General features: G+C 42.1%; 1 protein-coding gene across 7 annotated transcripts in view; it reads right to left on the reverse strand.

Annotated features, from left to right (window-relative positions):
• Nucleotides 1-14,231, reverse strand: part of Ntrk3 (neurotrophic receptor tyrosine kinase 3) — a 381,715-nt gene that overhangs the window by 31,662 nt on the left and 335,822 nt on the right. For 2 of the 7 annotated variants that reach the window (XM_087551652.1, NM_001270656.1), the window contains 1 exon segment: nt 11,097-11,171. In XM_087551652.1, coding sequence (XP_087407778.1) covers nt 11,097-11,171 — 75 coding nt within the window. 7 annotated transcript variants of the gene reach the window in all.

The raw sequence follows: 14,231 nt of genomic DNA on the forward strand, positions 1-14,231 counted from the left end.
AGGACTGCATCACCATACCCCAAACCCCTCTTCTTAGAGGTTTTTGTTTTGGTTTGGTTTTGTTTTGGTTTTAGTTTATGACAGTGCCACCAACAAGAACTGGGCACAGTCTAAAGGGATAGGCAGGGACTACATGCCTGTCAGTCTTGATCCCTGCTTCTGGTCTGTTTTAAAACAACAAACAAACAAAACTAAACTAAAACTAAAACAAAGAGACATACACACACAAAGACATAGCCATGATATTCAGGAAAGGCAGCTAGAGTGGATCCCAGAGAAGACAAAACTGAGCTAGAATGCAACACTCTTCTTGCTCTGAGTGTGAGACTCTACTGTAGGAGATAAAAGCAAAGTAATTGGGTTCGAGAAAATGAACTCTGAGGAGCTGGTGAGATCACTCAGTGGTTAGAGTACTGACGACTTTTGCAGAAGACCAGGGTTCTGTTCCCAGCATTCACAGGGTGGCTTATCTATAACTTAGATAAGGTAGCTCCTATTAAATATTGTCCTTATAAGATAGGAGCCTGTTATAGCTGTCTCCTGAGAGGTTCAGCCAGAGCATGACAAATACAGAAGCAAATGCAAGCAGCAAACCATTGAACTGAGAATGTGGTCCCCATTGGAGGAGTTAGAGAAAGGATTGGAGGAGTTGAAGGGGTTGCAACCCCATAAGAACAACAATACCAACCAACCAGAGCTCCCAGGGACTAAACCACTACCTAAAGAGTACACATGGACTGACCCATGGCTCCAGTGGCATATGTAGCAGAGGATGTCCTTGTGGGGCACCAATGGGAGGAGAAGCCCTTGGTCTTGTCACTGAGTTTGGTGCCCTCTTCCGGCTGCCACAGGCACCAGGCATGCATGCAGTGCCAAGACATATATGCTGGCAAAATATTCATACCTATCCAGTGACAATTACTAAAACTTTAAAGAGAAGAAAAATAAACTATGAAACAGACTTTTATGCAAAAGGCAAATTTAGACAAGAATTATCTCCATGACTTGTTTTCTCAATATTAATAAAAGTAACAACAGTAATAACTAAGTCTGGTTTCTATTATCCAAAAAATACTGGCCATGAATCCAGAGTCTTGTACATACTACACAAATGTTCTACCTCTGGGTTATGACCCTGGGTCTTTGGTGTTTGTTTGTTTGTTTCTAGTTGCTTTCTTGCTTTTATTTTTAGTTTAAGATAAGGTCTTACTAAGTTGTCCAAGCTGGCATTGAACTCATTCTATGTCACAGGCACAGCCCTCCTGTCTCTGCATCCCAAGTACTGACTACAAGCGTGCATGTGCACTATGCCACATGGGATGACTGGAGGATATTGAACTGACAACAGATACACACCACAGGTGCCATAGAGCACGAAGCTTTTCAACAATCCATAAAATATTCTTCCTCATGACTCTGTGGGAAACTCAGAATGAGAGCTGGCCTGCCCCCCTCATCTTTGGATAAAACACCCAGGCCAGGTGATCTTCTTAACTGATAGTCTTTTCCACTTCCAGTTCTACAATTCTCACCCTCCTGACTCCACATTGAGGCATCTCATATAGAATGTATCTCATACATATGTCTGGATGTTAGGAGAAGCCTATGCATCTGCTGTTAGGGCCCTGTCTTGATGCCTGAGAAGAAGACAGTATAGAACAGCTTCTGCTTGATGTCCCCAATCCCATTCATCTCAGGGCTTTTGCACTAGTTAAGGAATGTTTGTAAGGACAGCCATCATCAGTCAGCTACCCTGACAAGATCAGTGTTTCCTACAACAACATTATCTCCTTCTTCATGTGGCACCTGCATCATTGCTGGCTGCTTCCAAACCACCTACAAGGAGGCTCTGTGCACTGTGTGCTCTTCCGCCAAACATTGTGAAGATTCTTCTGACACAATAGCTTTATATAGCACTCAGCTCTCAGAAACAGGACTTCCTGAAAGCTGTCTAGGATGAGGAGAGACAAGTAACCAGCCAAGTGTTTGGGCCCAGAGAAGAGCTAAACCGAGCCAAGGGCTAACACTTCTGGGAAATTCAATACCCTGTGTACTTTATTCAGTGCCCCTGAGGCAGGGGAGAGATCTCCTGTTAGAAAAATTGATGGATCCAGAAATGGAACCCAAGGACAGACGAAAGGGCTGTCTCTCTTCTAAGCAGCCCTTAAGGTAGGAATTTTATCATGATACAGACACAAAGTTAGAGCCAAGTCACCTAGAGAAATCACTTCACCTTTTGGAATCTCAGTTTCCCCATAGATTAAATATTAATAAGATTTTTCATGAGGATTAAGTGAAAACAATCCATGGAAATTTGGACAGGGTTCCTGGAGTTTGGTAACTCTCAATAGACATCAGTGAGGAACAGTCAGAGTGACAGTTACTGTGGGCGATAGTGTAGGAGGGTAGATGTGGTAATGCCAGTCTATTGCTCTACTGTATCTTCATATTTGCATAAAGTAATCTCTGAGCCCAGCACTGAGATAATTTAAATGGGTGGGTGTGGTTTTTGATGGGTAAGTAGATGGGGTTGTTTGTTTTGGTGGCCAGGGATGGGAGTGATTAAGCTGAAATAGGGAATGGATTTCCAGTGTCCTTGGCTGCAGCACTTTGAGAGTAAAGCTACCCCACAAGGGAAGATGAGAAGTCTTTTCTGGTTTTGTGTTGCTGCAAACAGCAAGCCAGGCATTTGTTCCCTTTTTCCCCTGGACACTTACTTGCCCTCTCCAGTAAGGTCATGGACTGCAGGGTCAGCAGATCAACCAGAAAGGCACAGCTGTTGGCAGGGTGACAACTACAACTTACAGATCACTCCAAATGAGTCATTTTAGCTGGAGGGAGACCAGAGCCCTTGGGCCTCCCTTACGTTTTTATTAACTGCCAACCGAAAATGCCAGAAGGAGCTAGAGAAGTGCAAAGGGAGGTAGGGGGTGGACTAGGAACACTTTGCATATTTTAATTACTTCAGTAAACAATCCATACCACAGCAGAGACCTGTCATCCGTAGCTGCATCCCTGGGCTAAGGAAAGTTGGAAGCTCATCATGAGAGGCAATATGAAGAAGAGGCACAGCCTTTGCAAACTCTTGACTCCCTCCTCTAACCTCACTGAGGGCTGCTGGAAGAGCTCAGATGAGGGTCAGGACAATGGGACTTTGCATACCCCAGAGCTTTCTTGAGAGAAAATACACCTGTTCACCCAGAGGAAAATGGGATGCTTCTTTGAGTCTTGAAACAAAACCCTTTCATCCTGGAGGACGGATACACACAGCCTCGCTTGCAGGACCACACACACAAAGCAGTAGATACAGTTCTTCATCTTCACTGGAAGGAGGGAATTCAAGTTAGAAAAAAGAAGCCGCAGAATGCCATTCTCGGGGAAGCCTGGAGACGGCTGATAACAGCGGCTGGAGTATTCTGTGAACTGCAGACTGATTAATCAACCCAAACTGCTACATGACTATTTTATTCAGCACAAGTACCTCGTTAGTCATCCCCCTGAGAAATTCCAGGAGAGGAGTATTGATTGACCCAGCCACACTATCGTGACAGAGGCCAGAGACACCTCCAGCATTCTAGAGGGGGTACAGCAGAGTTTCAGTGCTAGTGAAAGCATGGAATCCAATTGAAAGGCACTGGATTGGGACCCAGGTCACCTGAGATCATGTCACAGTTCTGACAAGGTGCTACCCTAGGTCTCTGTAAGCCTAGAGCTCCTTTCAGTCTCAATGTTCTCATCTGTAACAATGATGTATTAGACTGAGCACTGTTAAAATTCTCTGCTCAGAGACTACATGAATTTGTCCATGGCATAATTATTTTTCTGAATCAGAATGTGAAGCACATTGAACAAAGGTCCTTTACAGTATTCTCAGCCTTGAGTCTGCTTTTCTAGAGAGGTGTGTGTGCTGGAGTGTGTGTTCTTGTACGCACTTGCACATGCACATGTGTATATGTGAACAACGAGAGCAAGAGCCAGACTCAGGAGGCCTCCCTAGCATTTTCTCCTATGTCCTTATCTATAAGGTAGACTAGTAGGCTTCAGGAGGAATTGCATTTATCGATCTCTAGGTATCACCTAGTTCAAAACATGAAGTCCCAATGAAACAGAAATTACACAACCCCAAAATGCTCCTCCCTGCCTTGGGGAAACTTCAGACTTCTGGGACCTGCTTACTTCAACTCAGCCTGCTGTTCTGCACCCTGCACTCGGGTCCCAGGAGGGCTCTCTGCAAAGCAGCAAGGTCAGAAGACAGTCTCAGATGAACAGGACGGAGGTTCAGAGCCTCTATGCAACATGTGGCTTTCCAGGCCATCACTTGAGGCCTGCAGCTGTGGGTTGCACCTTCTCCCTTTGTAAACAAGCTTTGCTCCTGGCTTCCTCTTCATGGTCAGAAGATGTGAGGTGGGGGTGGGGATACTCTCAGGACCAACACAGGAAAAAGTTGTAAATGCTAAGCCAGCAATAGCAATTGGATGGTTTTTAGCTTCCCCTCTCACAAACACAGCCCCCTACTCTTTTACATACATTCCTGTTTCCAAAACAAGATAACAGAATTGAAAAAGGTAATTTCAGTATTTCAACTCTGAGACCATTCTTCAGTGAACAGAGCCACAGAACAGCAACTTTAGAAGCCACTACTAAGTGTCATGATACACGGTAAGTACATTAAGATGTATGGCTTCATCCACCTTCTGGAGACACTGGGCTCCAGAAACAATTATCACCAACCAGTTTGGTTGGAGGAAAGCAGACAGAGGAAGTAAAGAAAAGGGGAAAGAGATTAGATAGTTTACTTAAAAAATATGTATGTTGTGAGACTTATGCTTAAAATATTATGACTCCAAAAGTCAGCATCCTTGAATGCACCAAGCTGAATTTTTTATGTACTTCCAAGCTGAAGAAGACCAAGCAGTAAAGATGTTTTAGAGCATTCAAGCTGATGAGATAGGGTAGCAGATTTAGGAAAATGTGTTAGATAGCTTAGAATTTGACTTCTATAAACACCCCCACAATAGTTGAAGGGGAATTTTCATTCTGAAATAGCCATATCAGCAGATGCAATGAAGTCAGATGAGGGCGCACATCATCCCTGATAACACTCCTAAAAATGACACCAGACGATAACCCACGCTTCTCATAGACAAATTGGCAAAGACATCAGGCAAGGTCTTTGCCTCCTTGGTCATGACCCTTCTCTGCATGATGCCCAGCTTGGCTGCAGAGGTAAGCTGATGTTTTCTCAGCTTAATTCTTATATCAAACCAATTCTGGCAAAGGCAAATCCTGTGTGCTGATCTTAGTCTCCAGGAATCTGTTCAACCACAACAATATCTATCATAAAAAATTTCAGAATGTGTTACCTTCGATTGGTTGGACATCTATTTCCCATCAATATCTATTTCTGTAGTATCAGTGTCAAAGAGAAAACAAATGGAGGAATGTGAAGAAAGCTTACATAAAATGAGAAGGAAGGGAGACAGAGAAACCAGTATACAATGAATCTGGTACTATTATATGAGCCCTGGTCTAGCACCAGAAATAAACCTACTTCTGAATTTACTATTAAAGTGTCATGTTGTCTTTTATGCTTAAAAGATTCTGAGTTAGATTTTCTTTCACTTGGAGCTAAAAGAATCCCAGCAAAACATTGGAAAATCCAACTCTTAACGTTGTCTCTATTTCTGGGATTAAGTGTCTCAATTTCAGAAATGAACCCCAGAAGAGAAAATGAGGTAGAAGGTGGAAGGCCATGCAAAAATGGGCTTCCCAATGAGGGCAAAAACAACAACTGTTTCCTTTCACCCACCTTTTTCCCTGCATGGCAAGACTCATACACCAAGGCTTTCTCATGCATAGGACATCATGTGTGTTCATGACCTGTGACCCTGAATGAGAGCATCCTCAGCCAGGTACGTGTAATGCATTTGGCTGGAGATCTTGTTGGACTTCAATTTTCCATCAGGGTTAACCACAAGTAGCTGGAGAGCAGGCAACAATAATCATCAGCAGATTTAACTCCTGACGGCAGGATGCTGGCACCAGCCCAGAGACAGCGGAACTCACCACCCTTACCAGTGTCTACCCACTGGAGGTGGTGTCACAATTCTTCCAGACATATGGATTTCTTGTGAGCCATTTGTCTGTAAAAACAATTATGGTTTCAAATGCACTTGACCACCTTTGAAAGAGAAGTTCTGATCAAACAAATGGAAGACAAAGACTAGGGGAATTATCCTATAAGGAGCCTTGGATAGCATATCCAGGAAACCTCCTGTCTTCTCCTGAGGGGCTCCCATAGATCCTTTTCTTGAATACCTGAGCGCCATCTTATCCAAAGAAGCCCTTATACTCCTAAGGACTTGCTTGGCTCTAGGTACTCTATTCACATCATTATAATGTGACAGAGAACAAGGAATTCAAAGATTAGTTGTCATTTAAAGGAGAAATCACCTATTCAGAATAGAACCTAGGGAACTAGTACTGGGAATGTGCAATAAATTCATCTGGTTTTATACATTTCTGAGGCACCATATGAATGAAAAGCACTTTGCACAGATTAATGTTTTTATTCCCCCACCCCTACCCTCAAAGATCAATCTTAACTCTCTTGAACCACAGAATGATTTTGGATAACACGGAAAGTATAGAAAATTACATTTGGTAATCTCACTATGGTGGTGTTGGCCCTATCAATGTCCCAGTGTGTTTTTAAATGAAACTTTGCTTCAAGACAAACTCAGTGAAATCAGAGCTCTCCCACAAACTCAGTGACAGCTGAAATGGTGATAGCCTAAAAAGGAGTGAACAATGACTGCTTCAGTCACCTCCTCTAGGTCTTAGACATGCAATGAGAAGGGTATATGCATGGGTTGATTCGTTGTGGAGATAACCTCCTTATCTCTTAGCATGCTGATGTAAAGAATATGCCTTCAGCAAGATGGCTCAGAAAGTCTGAGGCTTCCAGACCTGAAGGCCAGAGTTTATTCACCAGGATCCTCATGGTGAAAGGAGAGAATTTGTCTTCTGGTCTTCATGTGAGCAAGGCCACATGTATTCATATTCATGATAGATAGATGATATATATATATATATATATATATATATATATATATAGAGAGAGAGAGAGAGAGAGAGAGAGAGGGAGAGAATTATAAGTAGGTAGACAGATGATAGATAGCAGATAGATGATAGATAGATGATAGATAGATAGATAGATAGATAGATAGATAGATAGATAGATAGATAGATAGATACAGAGATACATACATACATACATACATACATACATACATACATACATACATGGATACTATAAAAATGAATCAGTTTTAGTTTGAGGCTCAGAGCAAGTTCACAGACTAAAACATACTTTTGACCAGCCCTTTTCACTTGTGTCTAAGGCTTATGCATTGCCCTTCTAACAGTGACTAACCCCTACTTAGATTTAAGACATGCCCTATATGGGGAAGGATAGGCCATAGATAGCCAGCCCAAAAGCGAACTAGAACTAGATATTTCTCAGCTTCATTTCCAGTCCCATTGGGACTTCATGGGGCCTCCAAACATACAGAATGGAGAAGTCAATCAATGCTGAGAGGCTTAATGTTTTAGAAGAAAAGAATTGTTTGGTTTTATTATACCAGGGAAGGAACTTGGAGCTGTGAGTCAAAGAGAAAGATCCTAGGAAAGAGAACGAACAAAGCTTTTCTCTTTAGCTCTTGGGTGAAGAGAAAAAATGCTGCAATAGCCCATAAGCTTTGAAGAACCAAGGTGTGATTGAGAAGCCATACAGGAATAGTCAGTGACCATCGTAAGTGGCGTTCAAGAGCCTGGAATACAATCTCTTGGTGTTGCCATTGGGGTGGTAAGAAAAAGGAAGGAGAAGGTAAAGAAAAACTTCCATCTAACTATAAGGAATTTCCTGAGAAACTTAAAGAGACTTGCTTTGACATGCATTGAGACTCCAATTCAGGATATCACACTGCAAAATGCTAAGCAGTTCAAAGATTAGTTACCATTGGATGAGCAGAATACTTATCCTGGGATAAATAGATTCTAAAAGTCCAGGTAACAAAACCAGTATAGGCAGAAAAACAGTAACCTTTAGAAAAACTAGACAAGAATATTGACATCCTAAGATGTATCTTCTCTTTATTATATCAGGTCTGTCTCATGTGTCTAAATAGTGACTGTGTGAAGAGGTCACGGAACCTCAAGAGTCCATCTTATGTGTAAGGCAAGATATTGATTTTTTTCTGCAATACATATGAGAGTACATTGTACAACTGATATTGTTAAATGTAAACATAGGATCTGAAGTGTGGTCCAGATACATCTGCTTCTCACAGATAGCATCCTCAGATCCAAGGAGGTAAGTTGGTGTGCTCCATTCACAAAGGCAGTCAGGAATTAGAAACAATCTTCAAACTCAACTTTTCACCCAACCCCATCAAAATACCTTTGGACAGTATTAGGACTCGGCATGCATTCTTTCCACCTATTCATCAAACCACCATGCACTGGCCCTCCTTCTCACGTGCATGAGAAGCAGGACCAAGGTTACACTTTCATCTGTTTCATATGAACATCACACAAGAAGACTTATTCACATGCTCCTGAAACAAATTTCCAAGGGCCATTCCCATTCCTGAGAAGAACACAATATGAAGAAACAGATGTTTCTCTGCCTTCATGCACAACAAACAACAATGTGAACACTGCCCTAACATGTCTACTAATAGCTCTTGATCCAGCCATGCACATTAGAACATAATAGGACCAGAGAGTGGTCTAGAGATTCCCACTGTCCTTCTAATCCCTTACTTCATGCTAACTGATACGCAAAAATGGCTACTAATACCAATGATAAAGATGGAGGGTTTCAGACTTTGGTCAATCTGGGTTTCTGTTCTGGCTCCATTCTTTGGTGTGTGTGTGTGTGTGTGTGTGTGTGTGTGTGTGTGTGTGTGTGTCTGTGTGTGTGTAAATGTCAGTGCGTTCATCCCAAAATTGGGGCTGTGATAACCTCTTTGGGGAAGTAGTGTAAGCTAAATGAGAAAGTTTGCTCAGAATACCTAGCAAAGTGCCCACCTCGAGTAGATGCTCATCAAATGCAAGTTACCTTTCCCATTTCTAACCTTGATATTCCGGAAGGAAGAAAGAGAGGCCTTAAGATATCCTAGATGGCAGTGTAAATTACAAATTAAGAGACTCTTTACAAAGTTGCTCCTAAACTGCATGAATCAGCCTTATTCACTTTTTGATGTCCTCCTTAGTGATGTTTCTAGCACATGAAAACTGGGCTAACTACCAAGCTGAGCCTTCTTTGACAGTGCCTGGCCACCAAATATTCTTCTTGCTGTCTAAAGTTTATATTTATTTCATTTGGATTCAGACATGTTTAGCTCTGACTTGCTTTGGAAAATCTACCCAAATTATAAAAGTCCTGCTGGGAGAACTTACATAAAATATGTACTATTCTTTTTAAGCAGCTCAAATGCTTTGACATCCTACCTAAAGCTGCACATACATGTATGTGCTGAAGTACACACACGCCACTGTCACTATCATCACAACTACCAACACCACACACTTCTCTGTCTACTCTCTCCCTTAGTTTTCTTCCAAGGACCTGCCACACTAATTTGTGCTATATCTTAAACTTTATCTTTGATTTCGCTAATTATCAACAGAGATTTTTTCCCCCTATTTCATTCACGATTGTCCTAATGTACTTGAGAAAGGTACAATGTATGCTATTCTTTCCTGCTTAAGTATTAATAGCGTTCTCCTTTCACTCTAGCAGGGACCAAATAATCAAGTACACATGATCAGTTTATAATAAATAACTGTTCCAATGAGTTAATATGTTTGACCAATTTGGCACTTTAGTAAAACTTGTCAACTTCTGAAACCAATGGTTGGGCTCTACTGTAACTGAAAACACGTAACATTTTGTAAGCAAGAGGAGGGGCTGAACTCTTGCAACTGTGCTGCCTGCAGGTGTCACATAGCACAAGACTGGCAAGAGTAAAAATACTGAACCTAAGTATCGGCGTCAATGAGAAGCCTGTGAAAGAAACCAAGGCTCTAGGAGAATCTGGGAGGCTATGCTTCATTTACTTCCCTAACCAAATCAGGAGGGAACAAAATGAAATCTTCAAAGTGTCCCCATGCACCTGCCCATGAGACTGCAGCATTGGCAGAGGATCACATAGAAGAAAACCGAAGCTTCCCCATTCAACATCACACTCGGTGTTTGAACACAACATCTGGCCTGGAGAGAAAGTTTCTCAGAGTGATAAACAAGGATTCTGCTAGATTTTTAAAGGATTAAGATCCTTTAAAATTTTGTGATTCTGAGGATTTTTCTAGAAACAAAATAGAAAGAAGGCCGACAAAAAAAAAGTAGAAAGAGGCTAGTGGATTTAGTCTGATAACCAAGACAAGACCAATGGACTCTCTCCAGGATCTGGAGTACTTCCAACTCCCCTTAACGTGGGGAGATAGAAATCTCCCCCCAAATATACACAATGCCTTACTTATTCTGGCCCTTTAGTAACTATCCTGGACATCATTATCTTTTTAGACCAGGATTCATCTGAGATCAAGTGCACAATTTCTGCTCTCCAACCCATCAGCCTATCTGTTTATTCTAAGATCCCTCAAGGGAACTTCTTATGGGGCATCAGAAAACCAAAGTATATGCAAGACTCAAGGCCACACTTACTGAAATGCAAAAAAAAAATAAAAGCAGCCAAACCACCTTTCATGCAGAGCCTCCAGCCTCCACCAACACACAGGCCTGGACAGAATTGCTGACAGCCACCTAAATCAAGATATGCACCTACTTTTAGCAGATCATGGCCCCACATCCCCACCATGCTGCATCCCCATGAGACAACACAAGCACACCAAAAGCTTTGGCAGAGAACCTCCATGGAAGTTAACTGATGCCCCTGTAAGGGGAGGCAGTCAAAGCAAAGTTGGCAGCAGCCTCCCATACATGGAAGTTCCTCTCCAAAGCCTGCAAGCTGTCAGTGTGTGGACAGCCCTGTCCATCCCCTGGCCCCAGAAACAAAATCCAGACTCACTGTGGAAGCTGCTGATGCTGCTAGCCTCTGTTGCTGCCACGACACGCTGAATGGGCCCTTCTGGTATGGCCCTTCCTGACAGTGAATGAGGAAGAGAGCAGGGAAGAAGAGGAGAGAGAAGAAAAGGGATGAAGGAAGAGGGAAGAAAAAGGAGGGATGGGGGAGAGAAGGGAAGCAGGCCTGACTTTAATGAAATAGATGTCTCTCTTGAGCATAGCCTCCAATGTCCTATCTTACACTCCTAGGAAGGAAGTTTGCCTACACTCAGGAGACTAAGAATGATTCATGCACAACCTAAATGCCATACCACCATAGCCCTATCTGTAATCCATACCACTCAACTGTCTGCCTCTGAGGACCATCAAAGCTCAACAGACTTTCTGCCTATGAGTCAATTCTCCTTTCCATAGGATTAGTGTCCCAACCACTACCACTCCAGAAGGAAGTGCATTTTATTTGATATTCTTAACACCTTAGGTTGAAGAAAAGGAATTTTCTCCAAAGCTCCTGAAGGAGTATTTATTCTTCTTGTATTAGCAGAAAACTTGTGAAATCACTAATATTCCCAGGGCTTGAGAATCTTTTTTTTTCTTTTTTTCGGAGCTGGGGACCGAACCCAGGGCCTTGCACTTGCTAGGCAAGTGCTCTACCACTGAGCTAAATCCCCAACCCCGAGAATCTTTTTTTCCCTTTCTTTTCCTGCTTTTCCTATTTGGAAAGTAGATTAATAAGTCAGCTAGCTATGCACCATGTGCATTGGTGTCATCTGCATGGACACAGGTACCCTCTGCCTCCTCCCACTGATAGCAAAATCTGTATTTGAATCTTTATCATCCCCTGGAAAATCCAGTTCCCTTGACACCTTTCTCTAAAAGTTGGAGGGCAGGACTAAGTTAAGCTATTTGTAAAAAAGGATTCACAGTAATGTAGCATTGACCTTTCTTCAGTACCTCTGGGTCAAGAACTCTGTAAAAAAGAGCAAGAGGTACACACAGCCTAATTCCCTGTGGAGTCAGAGGCAAAGCAACCCCATAAGGATGAAGCTGGTTGTTGGAACATGTTTATGAAGCAGCAAGTCCATGAGTACAAATCTATAGGGTAAGGCTGAGAAACCCATCCTATGGAGGCAATAAAATGAACTTGGTAGGTTTTAATGACATTGTGAGATAGACAGCAATAAATAACAAGGAGGATGAAAAAATGGACAGATGGGCAGTTTGGCAGAGAAGGTATTATGGGCTGAATTTGTCTCCCACACAAATTTAATATGTTGGAATACTAACTCCCAGTATCTTAGATTGTATCAATATCATATATAAGGGCTTTATAAGTCATTATGTTGGGCATTAATCTATGACTGATATCTTTAAATGAGTAGCAATTTGGACACTGATACTTATAGAGGGAGGGTCTTGTGAGGACATTGGAAGGTGAACATCTACAAGTTGGCAGGCCTGAGAAAGAGTCAAAGCTGCTTATGCCTTGATTTGAAACTCTAGCCTCCAACCTGTGGGAAAATAAGTTCTGTTGTGGAAGCTCTATGAGTTGTGGCACTTTGTTCATGCAGCCTTCTCCAGAACTAGAGAGAACATTTGGAAAGGAATGTACTGTCATGTGAACCAGGATTCAAGCTGGCTGGGCTAGATGGAATTATAGGGCTTTTGTGGCAAAGTCAGGAAGAAGGTCACAGAGCACAGACTGCTATCTTGGAGAAATGAGGATTCACTCAAGGATCAGAATGGTCAGACTAACTGGGGTGGGTTCCTGCAAAGAATAAGTGACCTTGAGATGCTGGGAAGCTAGACATAGCAGGAGGCTGGCGAAGACATGATCAAATAAGATTCCTCTTAAAGGACCTCCCATGAAAGCTTCCATGTACACTAATAGGCTACTCCACAGCACTGTCTGAGGAGGTGGTACTGAGGCTGTGGTGAGTTTATTTCCAAAAAGCAAAGCTTTAATCTCCAATGAAGCCTCCAGAGGAAGCTTATAGATGTCTTAATCACAGAGAAAAGAAACAGAGGCATAAAAGCAAAACAGGATTCTAGCCATGCAAAGCTGTTGGCTCTGAACTACTTCAGAATTTTGAAGGAAAAAAACCACACACACACACACACACACACACACACACACACACACACACACACACACCATGAAAGAGACAAAGGACTGCCAAAATGAGGGAAACATTAAAAAGTAAGCCATCACCCAGGCATTAAATGAAAATATGATGCAGAGTGGGTGTGGGAAGTATAGAAGGGACTAGAAATAGGGTAGTTTTAACAATAACATTCAATATACAGTTCATAAAGGATTACCCTTGAGAAAATACAATCAAATATGGGCATTATGAGGTTCATATTGACCCTCCTAAGCCATATTCAGTGGGATGGTAAAACCAAAAACCCCTCAAATGAAAATAAAGGACAAAACTACCTACTTCAGTACTAGTGAAGATGAATGGAAGTTGATAGAGATAGAAAGGTTAAGCAAAACATTTTCTTTAATGTAAAAGAGATGACAAATTCTTAGGGTAGAATGAGAGACAAAGGTTTGGAGTAGAATAGGGCTAGTTACAGAGAAAGATGATTAAAGAAGTGTCCGAGGAGACATAATCTGGGGAACTCATGCAAAACCATGAGTTAGAAGATGGATTTACTCTAACATGTCTCAGCCTCATAGAAACAAGCACTAGACAGTTCTTTGCTCATGCACAATGAATCCTTACATTGCAGTGCTTCCTCTCGGGAATCTCTACTGTAGACATGTTCTTAGCATCTTGTACTCGAAAGAAGGCAAAACTCTGCAGTCACCAACTGCAAGCTCACATCCAATGCATGGCAGCCCTTGTACTTCAAAAATATATGTGTGCAGATTTTTCTAGAAAATCTGTGGGGACAAAGAATCTACTGCCCTTCAACACAGAATCTTCTATTTTCACATAAAACCTACGGAACTGAGCTTCACCATCTTCAAATCTGAAATCGCTCTAGAGTTTGCTAATCCTACCTATATTGTTGGTTTTAAAAAAAATGAGGTAGTAGTTGGGCTTAGTCCTGTGGGGACTAGACGTCTGAGGGTAGGGTGGTACCAAAGGGGTAAATTCCCCTTCTTTGGGGAGAATAGTAGGGGATA

The sequence above is a fragment of the Rattus norvegicus genome, chromosome 1, assembly GCF_021556685.1.
Source record: "Rattus norvegicus strain SHRSP/BbbUtx chromosome 1, alternate assembly SHRSP_T2T, whole genome shotgun sequence".
Classification (NCBI taxonomy): Eukaryota; Metazoa; Chordata; class Mammalia; order Rodentia; family Muridae; genus Rattus; species Rattus norvegicus.